This window comes from Ammospiza nelsoni, chromosome 18, assembly GCF_027579445.1.
Source record: "Ammospiza nelsoni isolate bAmmNel1 chromosome 18, bAmmNel1.pri, whole genome shotgun sequence".
Taxonomy (NCBI): Eukaryota; Metazoa; Chordata; class Aves; order Passeriformes; family Passerellidae; genus Ammospiza; species Ammospiza nelsoni.
This window is the reverse complement of record NC_080650.1, coordinates 4258774-4272253: the sequence shown is the minus strand read 5'-3', so window position 1 is coordinate 4272253 and position 13480 is coordinate 4258774. Positions and strand designations below refer to the sequence as shown.

General features: G+C 56.2%; 1 protein-coding gene across 1 annotated transcript; it reads right to left on the bottom strand.

Moving 5' to 3' along the window:
• Positions 1-714: 714 nt before the first annotated feature.
• On the bottom strand, positions 715-13247 carry FAM222A (family with sequence similarity 222 member A). The gene is made up of 3 exons (XM_059485365.1): positions 12951-13247; positions 12738-12903; positions 715-1925 (listed from the first exon to the last, which is right to left on the bottom strand). The coding sequence occupies exons 1-3, from the start codon at positions 13245-13247 to the stop codon at positions 715-717; spliced, it is 1674 nt and encodes a 557-aa protein (XP_059341348.1).
• Positions 13248-13480: the final 233 nt, after the last annotated feature.

Genomic DNA, 13480 nt, shown 5'->3' with positions numbered 1-13480 from the left:
AGAAGGGTGGGAGGAGACTCTGTAGCAGCCAACACGAAGATGTACAGCCTAGTCAACTAAAAAAAAAAAAAAAATCAAAATTAAAAAAAAAATCAAAAACATCTGTTCAAGTTTTCAAGTGTTTTTCTTAAATAGCCTCCAGACTGTCCCCAGTTATTAGCTTTAATCAAAGCAGTGCAAGTTACGGACTTCAGCTACAGGTCAGGCGCCAGCTCCCTGCGGCCACACGCCGGGCTGGGACCGGCCACCTCTAGGCTGGCACTGGCCACCACGGAGCCTCCTGTGCCACGACAGGCCACTGTGGAGCCTCCTGGACAGCTGCCAGGCCAGCACCGGCCACCACGGAGCCTCCCAGCCCCACACTGGGCTGAGACCCACCCTGGAGCCTCCCGGGCTCTGCCCCGCTCTGGGCACCGCCAGCACAGCAGCAGAGCCTCCCCTCCCTGGATAGCAGCAACTCGTAGCAATTCCCTGTTCACATTCGTGGAGATAAAATGATTTCTGAGCTATATAGACAAGCGGTCCTTCGGCTTCCAGCGGGTCGCGGGCGTGTCCAGTCTGGGGACCCCGGTGCAACGCCAGTGTCCCGGGAGCCCTTTCAGCAGCCAGCCCCGCGTCCCCCTCCCTGTCCCCCCGCCCTCGCTGCCGCGGTCCGGCACCCGCAGCTCGCGCCAAAGTCCTCGCCCTGGGTTTGGGAAGAGCAGCATCTGTCCCTTATCTGTAGACGGGCAGGCGGATGTGGGCGTGCTGGTGGTCCAAGAGCCTTGGCACAGACACGGTCTCGTAGCCCTTGCCCAGCATCTGCTCCTTGATGCAGGGCGGGTGGATGTCGTTGATGAGATACTCCAGGGACTGAAGGCTGCTGCTGAGGATGGAGGTATTGCAGAGGGTCTTGCTGGGCAGCCCCTCGCCCGGGGGCACCCCCAGCTCGCGGGGCGCGGCCCCCAGCTCCGGCGGGTTGTAACAGTCGCTGTTGGGGGTCACCAGGATGCTGTTCCAGGGGGGAGCGAAGTACTGCCCCACCGCGAAGTTGCCGTGCATGCAGTTCAAGGGGGACGAGCTCACCTTGTCGGCGGCGCCGCCCAGCCCGTAGGGCCGCGAGGCGCCCGCGCACGTCTCGGGGGATTTGCTGAGCGCCCCGCCGCCGCCGCCGCTGCCCCCGCTGTACATTCGCAGGTGCTGCTGCTGCTGCTTCTGCTGCCACACCAGGTAGTCCATGCCCTCGGGGTACACGCCTGCCTTGGGCCCCAGGGCGGCGGCCGGGTTGGAGCCCAGCGCCAGCTCGGCGCCCTTGCGGCACTCGGGCAGCACGGTGCCGCCGTAGCCGGGGGCGAAGGCGCCGTGCTTGGCAGGGCTGGGGTGGGCGGCCACGACGGCCGGGCAGCCGGGCTGGGCACCCTGCGCCTGGCACTGCTGATTGATCTGGTAGATGATGCTCTGGATGGAGGGCAGGTTGGAGGGCGGCAGCGCCAGGCTCCTGCCCGCCAGCGGCAGCACCGAGGCCGCCACCGTCACGTTGGGGGGCACGGGACCCTCCAGCTGCTTCTGGCCGCCGTGGTAGCTCAGCTGCCCGGCGCAGGAGGGACCTTGAGCTAAAGTGCTTGAGGCGGGGTAGGGAGCGACGCCCACCTGGGCGGGCGAGAGCTTAGTCCGCTTCCCCTCCGAGTTCTTCACCACGCTTTTGCCGGAGGCTTTGACGATGGCCAGCAGCCCCTGGTAGCCGCCGGCGTGCAGCGGGTAGGGGCTGTACCTCTGCCCCGTGGTGTCGTAGCCGTTCACCGTCCGGTTAAGGTGCTTGTGCTGGGGGACCCTGATGTTGGTGGGGAAGATCTTGATGGTCAGCGGGCTGTTGGCCACCTTCTGTGCGTAGGCGTCCAGCTCGGCGGGGCTGGGGTAGCGCGGGGAATGCATGGGGGCCGTCTCGCCTGCGGGGGCAAAGTTTGGGGTGAATCCAGTGCCAGCACCCAGCACCATCCTCCCACCATCCTCCCCAAGACCTCTCCAGGCAGAAACCAGGTCACGGCACCGAGCTGTCCCCTCCCGCTGACGGGAGTCACTTGTAAGTGGCCTAAAATAAACTCGGTGTGGAGAATGGAAATGTCACTTTACCCAACAGGGGAATCTTTCTCTGAGATTGGATTTAAACTACATTATACAAGCAATTTCATGGGTGCTTTGCGCTGCTACGAGAACCTCACCAAAAATGGAAAAGCATTGCATTTACCAGCCATAAATCAGCAGTTCCTATAATGAGCACAAAAATGTCACTTTTATGCAATTTTACAGATGAACAAAACTGGTGAAATTAACTGTGGTAACCTACTGGAGTCAGCAAAAGCCACTGCAGAAAAAAAAATTATATATGTATATAGTTTTGTTCCTTTCAAACTCTTTCCTGAGCAAGTTTCTGCCATTCTGGTGTGAAAACTCATTTGTCGTTCCCATTATACTTTCATTTGGAGTTTATCTTGAGTATCCAATGAGCCACCAACTGTGAAAATGATTAAATCTACAAAATCTATCTAATAGATGGAATAAATTAGGTGTTTAAAATCTCCACACACACTCACACACACACACACACAGAGGCACGTGCACGTACACGTCGGAACATGGGAATGAGGGTTGGTTCCCAGCTGGTTCCCAAAATTCCCAGCCCTGCCAAGGGATGTCTATGGCACACTGGGAATACCAGAGCTGGTGCATGCCCAGAGGAAGGTTTTGCAAGGGAGAAATGGTAAAACTGGAGGGTTTGGGGAGGCAGCTTAGCCCCCCCAGCACTCTGCTCCCAGTGCCACCAGCATCAGCAACCCCTGATGCCACCACATCCTGGGTGGCAAAGTCACCACGGAAGAGCTGCACCTCTGGGCACATTCCACATTCCCTGTGAGGGGATTGCCAGTCCCAGTTCCACTCTGAGTGACATTTCCATGGCTTTGACATGCCCGGATGAACCAGGCATTGGCTAAAACCAGGATTCAGCAGGAGGGACGCACTGGAATCTGTGACTGTCCACATCACCCCTGCTCCCAGCAGAAGAGAGGGGACACAGCAGCGAGGCTGTGGCTGCTCTCCATGCTCTCCATGCTCTCCAGGCTCTCCATCCATGGCCACTCTCCGTGCTCCCCATGCTCTCCATCAGGGCAGTAATTGCCCAGGCAGGACGCAGCACCTGCACCAGTCATTGCTCCCATTAAGCTGATGTTATGGGATTTTTACAGGTGTCTTAAATAGACATTGTCATTAACAGGTGTATTAAGCCAATTAAAAGCAGTGCCTTTGAGGAGGATTTAGAGGAGCTGTCAGAACACGGGAGGAACAGCACCTGCAGCTCCCTCTGGCAGGACATGTGAGGACGTGTGGCACCAGGACATCCCAGGCACTGAGCCTCCAGCCCTGGGAAGATCCTGCAGGGCCAGCAGGGCACTGAGGGGGCTCTGCTGGGCATGGGAACCCCCCAAGCCAGTGGGTGCAGGAGGCTGAGAATGGGACCTCTCTGCCCAGAGGCACAGCATGGAATGGCACGGCACAGAATGGCACAGCACGCACATCTGAATTCCCCTTCATGCCAGCACCACTGTCCTTGGAGGTGGCAGCATCGTGAATACTCAATTAACATAACACTAATTAGCTGGTGACACTTGCAGAATCCTTAATGAGCCCTTTCTGTGGAAAATGGTCCTTTCTGAGAAAAAAATATTAAAAAAACCAAGGAGCTGTTACAAGAGGGAGGGAAGGAGGTGGTGTCACCTGTGGTCACGAGGGCTCCCTGACGGGGATAACCAAAACCCTGTCCCTAAGCACTGAGGCTACAGGTGACACTTTAGGGCTGGCCCTGTGCCATGGGACAAGAGGGTGATCTGAGCCTGGATCCGAGCCTGGATCCGAGCCTGGATCCGAGCCTGGATCCGAGCCTGGATCCGAGGGCACTGCCACCCGCCAGCCGGGGCGCGTGCCCGCCGCAGCCTTTGTCGCCTCCTTGCTCCAGCTGCATTGGATGTGACAAGGCACCGACTCGGTTGTGTTGTCACATCTCAGGGTGACGCAGCGCACCCCCGCCGGGAAAATTACAGAGAGCCGCTCTGCCGGCGGCGCTGCCGCTCTCGGCAGTAATTACTGCTTTCCAGGGGCCCTAATTGCTGCGGGATGCAAACTCGCCCGAGCCACCGCGGCACCGGCGGGCGCAGCCGGCCCCGACACTGCCGCTCACTGTTTGTCCTCTGTGTCCATCTCCTCCCGAACCCGCAGCCAGCCCCGACACTGCCTCTTGCTGTTTGTCCTCCATTCCATCTCCTCCTGAACCTGGAACATCCGAGTCTACCCTGGCACTGCCGCTCGCTGTTTGTCCTCCGTGTTCATCTCCTCCTGAACCTGGAACATCGGAGCCTGCCCTGACAGTGCCTCTCGCTGTTTTATCTCTGTGTCCATCTCCTCCTGAACCTGGAGCCAGCCTCAACACTGCCTCTCGCTGTTTGTCCTCCCTGTCCATCTCCTCCTGACCCTGGAGCATCAGAGCCTACCCTGACACTGCTGCTCACTGTTTGTCCTCCGCTCGCTGTTTGTCCTCCCTGTCCAACTCCTCCTGAACCTGAACCTGGAGCCAGCCCCAACACTGCCTCTTGCTGGTTTTCCTCTGTGTCCATCTCCTCCTGAACCTGGAATGCTGTTTGTCCTCCATGTTCATCTCCTCCTGAACCTGGAGCTCTGTTTTTCCTCTGTGTCCATCTCCTCCTGAACTTGGAGCATCGCAGTCTGTGGGTCAGGGATGCATGGCCGATCCCCCAGTTGCTGGCACAGCCATCACCACCTCTTGCCATCCCTAAACCCACCCCAGGCACTGCCAGCGACCTGCTCTTCCTCCCAGCTCCTTCCCTGCCTCCTTCCAGCTCCCTCACTCACTGGCATTCCCATGGGATGCATCCGGCACCCCCCTCCCTGCTCAGGATCCCCCCTCCCTCCCTGACCTGCTCTATTTTTCCAGCCTGCACTCAATAACGGCTAAATAATTGAATCTGCTCAGCAGCCGAAGATTTGGTTTGAATTTTATTGGAATTTTAAATTGTTTTGTTTCTTCGGTATTTTATTACTGTAAATGGAAAATGCATCGCCCGCAGTAATAATCCGATGGCTTTTTATATTACTCTGAGCTTCTGCTTGGAGCATTATTGGAAAGCCATGGCAGCGAGGAGACCCCAGCTAATGGCAGCACGGGCTTATGAGATTATTCCTCCAGCTAAACAACTTTTTACTTTAGCAAATTGGCCACCAAACCCAGTCCCAGACACAGATGTAAATCCCAGACCCCGCTGGGGCCACGGTCTGGGATAAATCTCTGGTTTATGGAGCAGGGAGCTCCAGCCCTGCTGTGCCCAGAGCAGCAGGATGAGGCAAAATGTCCAACAGGGAGCAGGGATGGCTGCAGGAAGGGTGGGAGAGGTGGGAGAAACCCCTCTCCCAAAACCTCCTCAAATGTGCCCACCTGCTGCTGGCATCCCTCACACATGCAGCATTCCCTGCATCTCCCAAATCCCCCATATGCACAGTATTCCCTGCATTCCTCTGATCCCTGGTGTCCCCAGGGACCCCCACACCAAGCCTGGCTGCAGCCACAGCCCACAAGGTCTAGGGAAAAAAAGGAAGATGGGAAGAAAGGAGGGAGGGGAAATTAATCAGGGTTAGCTTGGTTTAACTTGGTTAAAACAGCTGTGGGATCAAAATGGCACCAGGAAGGATGCCCAGATGGAGCATCCTGGAGAGGAATGATGCTCAGGACCACGAAGGATGCTCAGTCCTGGGAAGGATGTTGAGGATCAGGAGGAATATTCAGAACCAGGAAGGACAGAGTGGATCCTCACTACCAGGAAGGATGCTCAGTACTGGGAAGGACCATGAAGGGCAGGATGGACACTCAGCACACAGAAGGAAGCTCCACTCTGCTCCCACATTCCAGGTGCTGTGTGACCCCCAGGATGGTGCTGGAACAACATCCCTGTCTGGATTCCCTCTTCCCTGGATGATGATGAACATGGGCACCAGCAATTTGTGCCTTTAATTTGTGCCATGAGGCTGCAGTGCCTGGCAGCTGCCCAGCTCTGGAAGGGGATGGGGAGCATGATGATGTTTGGGTGCACAGAAGGAACAATTTGGGGATCAGCACCAGCAGCACCACTGCCCTGAGCAAGGACTGCTCAGGGAGAAGCTGAGAGGGGATGTGGCACCTCAGTGGTTAACAGCAGCACGAGAGACACGTGCTGCTCCCTCCCTCCCTCCCCCCATTCCTTCCCAGATAAGATGGGACAATCCTTATTTTTACACATCGAAGGCACTACAATATTTTGCAATAAATGAAAGGAGTAATCTCGGTGGGGAATCTTTATAAAGCTGCCGAAGGCGACGTGTGGCTGGCTGGAAGCTTCCCTGAGCAGGGGATGGGCCTGGCCTTCCCCGTGGTCCCAAAGGAAAAGGCTTTTCACCCCTTTTTCAGATGGGAAAAAAGCTGCAATGGAGGGCTCGACCTCAAAAATCAGCTTAAGGGAAGTGTCTTTCCCAGCTCTGTCTTCACGTGGTCCAACTGCCACATTCACCCCAGGAAGGGAAATTTTCCTGGGGTCCTGAGCATCCTACCCAAGCTCACCCTCCCTGCTCATCCTCACCCTCCCTGCTCATCCTCACCCTCCATCCCTGCCCTGCCCTGCCCCTCTTCCAGAACAGCACTGGCATTTCCAGCCCTGAGCTCCTGGTTTGTTCCTGCCCGGCCTCTCTGAGCTGGCAGGGCAGAAGGGCAGCAATTAGGCAGGGTTTTTAATTGGCACAGGGGCAGGAGGGGTGGGAAGGGGAGCGATGCTGGGAGGAGGCAGGAGCACACTGGGGACCTGAGCAGCCCTGCCAATGGCTGTTATTAAAAAATAATAGTGCTGCAGCCTCCAAATGAATTAAATTCTGTGAGAGCAGAGAGCTCGTCCCCAGCTTTGGGACCAGGATCCCTGTTCCCCTTGCAGCAAGGCAATCCCAATGCCTTCCAAGCTTCAAAAAACATCAAAAATCCCCTTTCTCTCCGCCTGCCGCGCTGGGAACAGATTTTGTAAAAGCTAAACCCTAAATATTTGCAAAACACTTGGAAGAAACCTCAATATTTGGAAAACACTTGCAAGAAAACAAACAAAAGCTGCTACATTTAACAAATCGAGACAGTCCTTCAAGTTTTGGGTCTGTGCCCCAAGCAGCAGAGCTGCCTGGCAGGATCTGGCTGCCCTGGAGGGCCGAGCCTGGCACAGCTGGCACATGGAACCAGTGACCCCAGCCAAGGGCAGGGCACATTCCAGGGGGTCCCAGATGGAGCTGGGGGGTGCCTGGGGGATGCTGCCCTGCCCAGAGCAGGGTGGGCATGGGGGGGTGCAGGGGGAGAGCAGCCATGTGGTTTTTTGGGGGTGCTGTGGGCACTGTGCCCCCTGTTCCAGGCGGGTTGGGCGGCTGCCACATCCCCCAGCCCTCCCCCCCTGCATGAGAGCAGTTTCTATGGTGACAGTGTCCCCAAGATGGGTGGCACAGAGTGGTGGCAGTGTCCCCAGGATGGGTGGTGCAGCGGTGCCATGGGGGTCCCTGCTTGCCCTCCCCATCACTGAAGTGACAACACCACTCACGTCCCCAAAATTGCTGCGTCCCCACGGCACAGCCCCCACTGTGGGACCCCCCAGCCCTGATGTGGAGCATCCCCAGTGCCAGGAGCCGAGACAAACCCAGCTCTGGGGGCTTAAATTAACCCAGCTCCAGCAATAACAGCGGGAGGAATCCATCTGAATAACCGTAGGTGGCAAACCCCGCGCGGTGGCGGCGGCAGCGCCGGAATCTGCAAAGACAACAAAATTCATGACAAAGCACAAAGGGAAGCGCCGGGCTCGCCGTCCCCAGATATTCATCCGTTAACACGTTCCCTTTTTAGGCTGACATGTCATTTCAGACGGGCCTTTCTTCCTCCCCTTTCTTCTCCCCCTCGCCGCGCGCGGCTCTGCCGAGGCGGCTGCTGAATTGGATCACCTCGGGGCGAGCACTTTATTATCTGCAGTCAAAGCGTCACCACAAATACCCGTCTACACACACACGTGTCACTTCCCATTTGTCTCCTCCACGAGGTATTAGCCCTGCACAGGCACCGTGCTCTGTGCCACCACAGCCACCACAGACACCGTGCCCCTGCGCGAGGATGCCCTGGTGCCACCCCAGTGCCATCCTGATGTCACCCCAAAGCCAGCCTGATGCTGCCCCACTGCCACCCCAAAGCCATCCCGATGCCACCCCCATGAACCCTAATGCTGTCCTGATGTCACCCTCACGATACTCAAGTGCCCTTCAGCTGATGCTGCCACAATACTGCCCTAATGTCACCTGTATGTCACCCAACACTGCCCAAGCACCCAACACAACTGCCACCCCAGTGCCACCCATGTGAAGCCAACAGAGCCCTAAAAAGCCACCCCAAAGGCACTCTGAGGGCACCCCAACACAACTGCCAGCCCAATGCCATCCCAGTGCCACCTCTCAGAAGCCCTGATGCCATCAGGAGGGGACCCCAGCACCTCTGTTGTCCCTGCAGCTCATTCCAGCTGCCCCCAGCCCCTCTGCTCACTCATCCACAGCCAATTAATACTTAAATTAATTTAAGACACAGGTTCTGTACTTGCTGAGCGGAGCAGGGTGGGCACCCCCAAAGCAGGGTGCCCCATCCTGGGGTCTGCCACTGCTCTGTGACCAATGGACCATCACAATCCTGGGGAGTTTGGGACACAAACCAAACCTCCTCGTGCACTGCACCATTACCAGCCAAAGCCACCCCAAATCCAGGGCTCTGACCTGGCAGGAGATGGGCACTGAGCAGCACCCTCCATCCCCACACATGACCAATGGAAAAGTGTTTTTGCAGCAATTCCTGGCAGGGAAAGTGCCAAGTCAACAGCACATTTTGGGCCCAGCAGTTAATTGAACTCCTTTTTATGGCACGTATATAAATACACAGAACCATCATTAACCGATCCCTTCCAGAAACTGAAAATGAAAGAATTAATCTTACTTCACTCATGTGTAACCCCTCATGAAATTAAAATGATATTTTATGGGTGTGTACAAAAGCAAAGCCTCGCTGCAGCCGCTCTAATGAAAATGCCCTTGGAACAAGCAGAATTGGGTAACGAGAGGCCATTAAATGGGGCTTCATCCTGTGTGCAATTAACTGTTTATCACTGATTAGTGTCCCCACAGGTGCAGGGAGAGCTGTGGGTGACCCTGGAGCTGAGGCCCTGGCAGGGAGCCCTGGCCATCACCTCTCATTAAGGCCATCTCCTCGTTAGTGTTTAAATACCCAGGGAGGGTATTAAATACCCTGTGAGGGTTTGTGCCACCCCCAAGGAGCCATTTATCACACTGTCCCCATGGGGCTGAGGTGACAGCTCCTGTGGGACCCCCTGGCATGGAGAATGTGAATGGTGAAAGAATCTGGTTTGGGTTTGGGTTGCAGGGACCTTAAAGTTCATCCAGTGGCACCCCTGCCATGGGCAGGGACACCTTCCACTGTCCCAGGTTGCTCCAAGCCCTGTCCAACCTGGCCTGGGACATTTCCAGGGATGGGGCAGCCACAGCTGCTCTGGGCAATCTGTGCCAGGGCTTCGCCTCCCTCACAAGGAAGAATTTTTTCCCAAAAATCCATCTATCCCTTCCCTCTGGCAGTGTGAGGCCATTCCAAATCATCCTGCCATTCCACAGTATTGTGAATAACCCCTCTCCATCCTTCTTCATCCTCTCCAGCCACAGAGGATGCTCACCAGGTTCCCATGGCTCCCAGCCCCTTTAGGGGGACACACATCCTGCTCCCTGCCACACTCCCAGCCCCAGGCACATGGAAGATAACATTTCATTAAATACCATCCACTGCTCCATGACTGCTGAGAGAGGGGGAGCAACCAAAGAGTTTGGCCAAGCTGAGAGGGGCATTATTTGATTTATAATTTAAATAAAGCTCAGGATTCCTGTAATGTGCCCAGGATAAAATCAAAAGGGACCAGGCTGCTGGAGTTAATTGGACGTGATATTTTCCTGAGGATGCTGCTGTGCTCTGCAGGCTCCTGCTCCTCTGCTGGAGAGGGAGGTACAGGCAGGGCTGGAAGGGCTCTGGCACCTTCCTGCATCCTCCTCAAGGCATGGTTCCTATGGAACTGCCTTGGGAATACCACAGGCAACAGCAGCAAAGTCACCTCAGCTTTATCAGGATGGATTTTGTGGGATGCTCCAGACCGGTGGGGATGCAACCACACCAATGTGGGAGGCACAGAAATGGGGGGGACAACAATCAGCAGGAAGGGCCAGGGGCAGAACCGAGGGGTGAAGGCACCAGCAGCTCCCTGCATGGGCAGGAAAATGAGTCAGCTCACCTTTTACATGAAATTAATACCAAAATTAATCAGCGGCGCGGGCGGGATAATAGGATTTCAGAGTGGTGCCGGGCCAGACGGCCAACGTGCCGAGAGCCAGACTCATTTAATATCGACAGAAACAATGCCAGAGGACAGAAATAAGACCCATAAAGATAATTACTGAGATACTCAGGAGCAAATTAAGTAATCAGAGGCACTTGTAAATCGCGCCTGGTTTGAAGAGCGCGCTCTCCGCGCCGAGTCCCTGGCGGGCGCTCCGGTGGCAGCTCCGAGCCTGCTCCCAGCCCCTCCACCCTGCTTCCCCCACAGGTGCCATAAATAAGGAAGGGAAAATTGTATTCCAAGCCAGATGCGTGGCCCTGGATGTCACCTGCAATTTAATTTGCGCTGGCAGGAGGCAGCGAGGAGCGAGACGTGCCGGGTTTGCCCGTAATGAGCGGAAACGTACGGGCAGCTAAACTTTGATTAAGGTGACCTGGCTGGTGGCAGCCCGTGGTGAGTGCAGCGTGGGGGTCTGGGCAGGAGCTTGGCTGCTGCCACCCATCCCAGGGGACACAAATCCCTTGGAGATCTCAGGTGAGCACGGTGCTGCCTGAGGGACGAGGTGAGACCAGTCAAAAACTCTGGTTTTGGGTACCCCTGGGTACCCCACACTGCCAGGGCTCAAACCTCTGCCCTCATCCCACTGGCACAACTCCAGGAGCATTGGGATCCTGGGGCTGGGACCCTCCCAGGACACAGGCAGCTGTATCCAGAAGGATCTCTCATACCCAGTGAGAGATGCTCCACACATATGGTGTCACATCCATGGCACTGTATGTGACACCGCAGAAGAGCTCCTGCTTCCCAAACCCTCCTTATTCCAGCACCTATGGCAGGGTGGGAAACGCTACAAAGCACCAGTCCCCCAGCAGGAAGGTGCCTCTCTGGGCTTTGTTCCATGAGCTGAGCTGGTCCTTAGCTCTGTTGGGAATGCTGTGAGGACCAGCAGGTGTATCCTGACCCCAGGAGCACAGTGAGCTCACACAGAGATTCTCAATGCTGAACAGCTCCACTGTCCAGAAAACCCCATCAGGCTCATCCTGCCCGTGGGTCTCAGACCATGTGGGCATGGCTGGGCTCATTATTCCATGGACAGGAGGTGCTCCAGCAGCTGGACACCTCTCACCAGCCCCGTGCTGCCACGATGCTGAGGCGTGACGGATTACGAATAATTTTACAAGAGCAGCATCCTTTTTTCTCATAATTTTACAGCATCCTTTTTCCTTCCAGACACACTTTCTTTCCTGTACTGTGACACCTGGGTGTCCAAAACCCCACCTCTGGCACGGCTGCCCTATTCCCTGTGCTGGCCATGGGGAGCTTCACACAAAAAATCATGGAATCCAGAATGGTTTGTGCTGGAAGTGACCTTAAAGATCACTCACTTCCCCCGCTCTGCCACGAGCAGGCAAACCTTCTGCTCCAAGCCCTCTCCATGGCCATGAACATGATAAGTTTGAGGGATAAAAGAACTTCCATGGATAAATAACCCTCCTGGCTGGCAGTGCAATGCTGTGGGTCCCCAGAGAGGCTGAGCATCATCCAAAATCCATGCCCAGCTCGCCCAAACCCCATGCCCAGCTCACCTGGCTGCTCAGAGTGCCCAGGTAGAGGGGAAAAAAAAAAAAAACATCTACAGGAAAATCCAGCTCATTAAACAAACACCTGGGGGCTGTCACAGCCTAACAAGCAGAGCTTTAGCAGCTGATTTGTCTTCAGCCAGCAATGTTTAAAAATCCAACTGAGACCAGCAGAAAAATATCCACTCCCCTCTTTAAAACACACATTCATCACTTGAGAATCTTAATGCGTCTTTCCCAGCCGGGGAGGTCAAACACGCCTGCCTAAAGCAGGCTCATTAAATATACATTTAATCACGGTTTGGATTGAGAGACAAAGGCTGGGAGAGACAGGTGCTTTGCTGGAGTGACCTTTTGGATCCCATTTTAATGTAACTAGTTTACAGCTTATCTGAAAGGCCAGCTCCTGGGGAAGGCAAGCTGCAGCACAAACGGGGAAAGTAATTATGGGGGGAAGGGCTGGGGAGGTTTGGGGGGCCGGCTGCACCATCCTCTGCTGCCACCACGCTTCCCAGGCAGCCCTGCAACGTTTGCTGAAGTTGGACTTATCAACCACAGAACCCAATTTAATTTGCTTATCTTGGCTCCTTCCTCCTCCCTGCTTCTCCTGCTCTTTTTAATTATCAGTTAAATAAATGTCTTTTTCAATAAGGGAAACAGGATCAAAGCGGGCGCCCGCCCCCGGGGCACTTACACTTGCGCGGCTCCAGCGCCTTGTTGGGGCAGGGGAGGTGCTGGGCTGGGGGGTTCTGGGTCCTCTGCAGGCAGGCCAGCATGGTCTGGGCTTCCCTGCGGGCGTTGCCGCCCCACGCCCTGCAAGAGAGGAGACACACGGTGAGCCAGGGTCCTGCCACCGCCCCCTGCCACCACCGCCGTGCCACCACCACCCCCGTGCCGCCACCACCACCCCCGTGCCGCCACCACCACCCCCGTGCAGCTCCCCAGCACTCGGCGCCTCCGCTGCTCTGGAGATAAACAGCCAGCTCTGAAAGCCTGGAGTGAATAGGGATGTATATAAAATAAAGATGAAGGTCTCGGCGGGTGGTTTGTGCTTCCTGCGGAGCTTCCCGCCCTTCCCAACGGGAATGTGGTGGTGCCAGGCGTCGTGGCGGTGCCAGGCGTCGTGGCGGTGCCAGGCGTGCCAGCCGGTGCCTCCTGGCACGGAGTGACCCCAGTCAAGGCTGGGGAAAGACAGTGCTAACATCCCACTCGGGGTCCTGGGATGTTGCTCCCAGCTGGCATCAAAATCTGTGCGACAAAAGCTGGAGGGGCCAGGCCAAAGCTGCCGTCACCGCGGTGCTGCTCATTGTACGTCCGTCCCCAGCCGCCGCCAGCGGGGCCCTGAGGTACAACCAGTTGCTGCTGACACCCTCCCATTGCTCCAGCTGGCACAGGGATGATATTCCCACTCGGAGAGGGCAGGGAGACGTGGGCAGG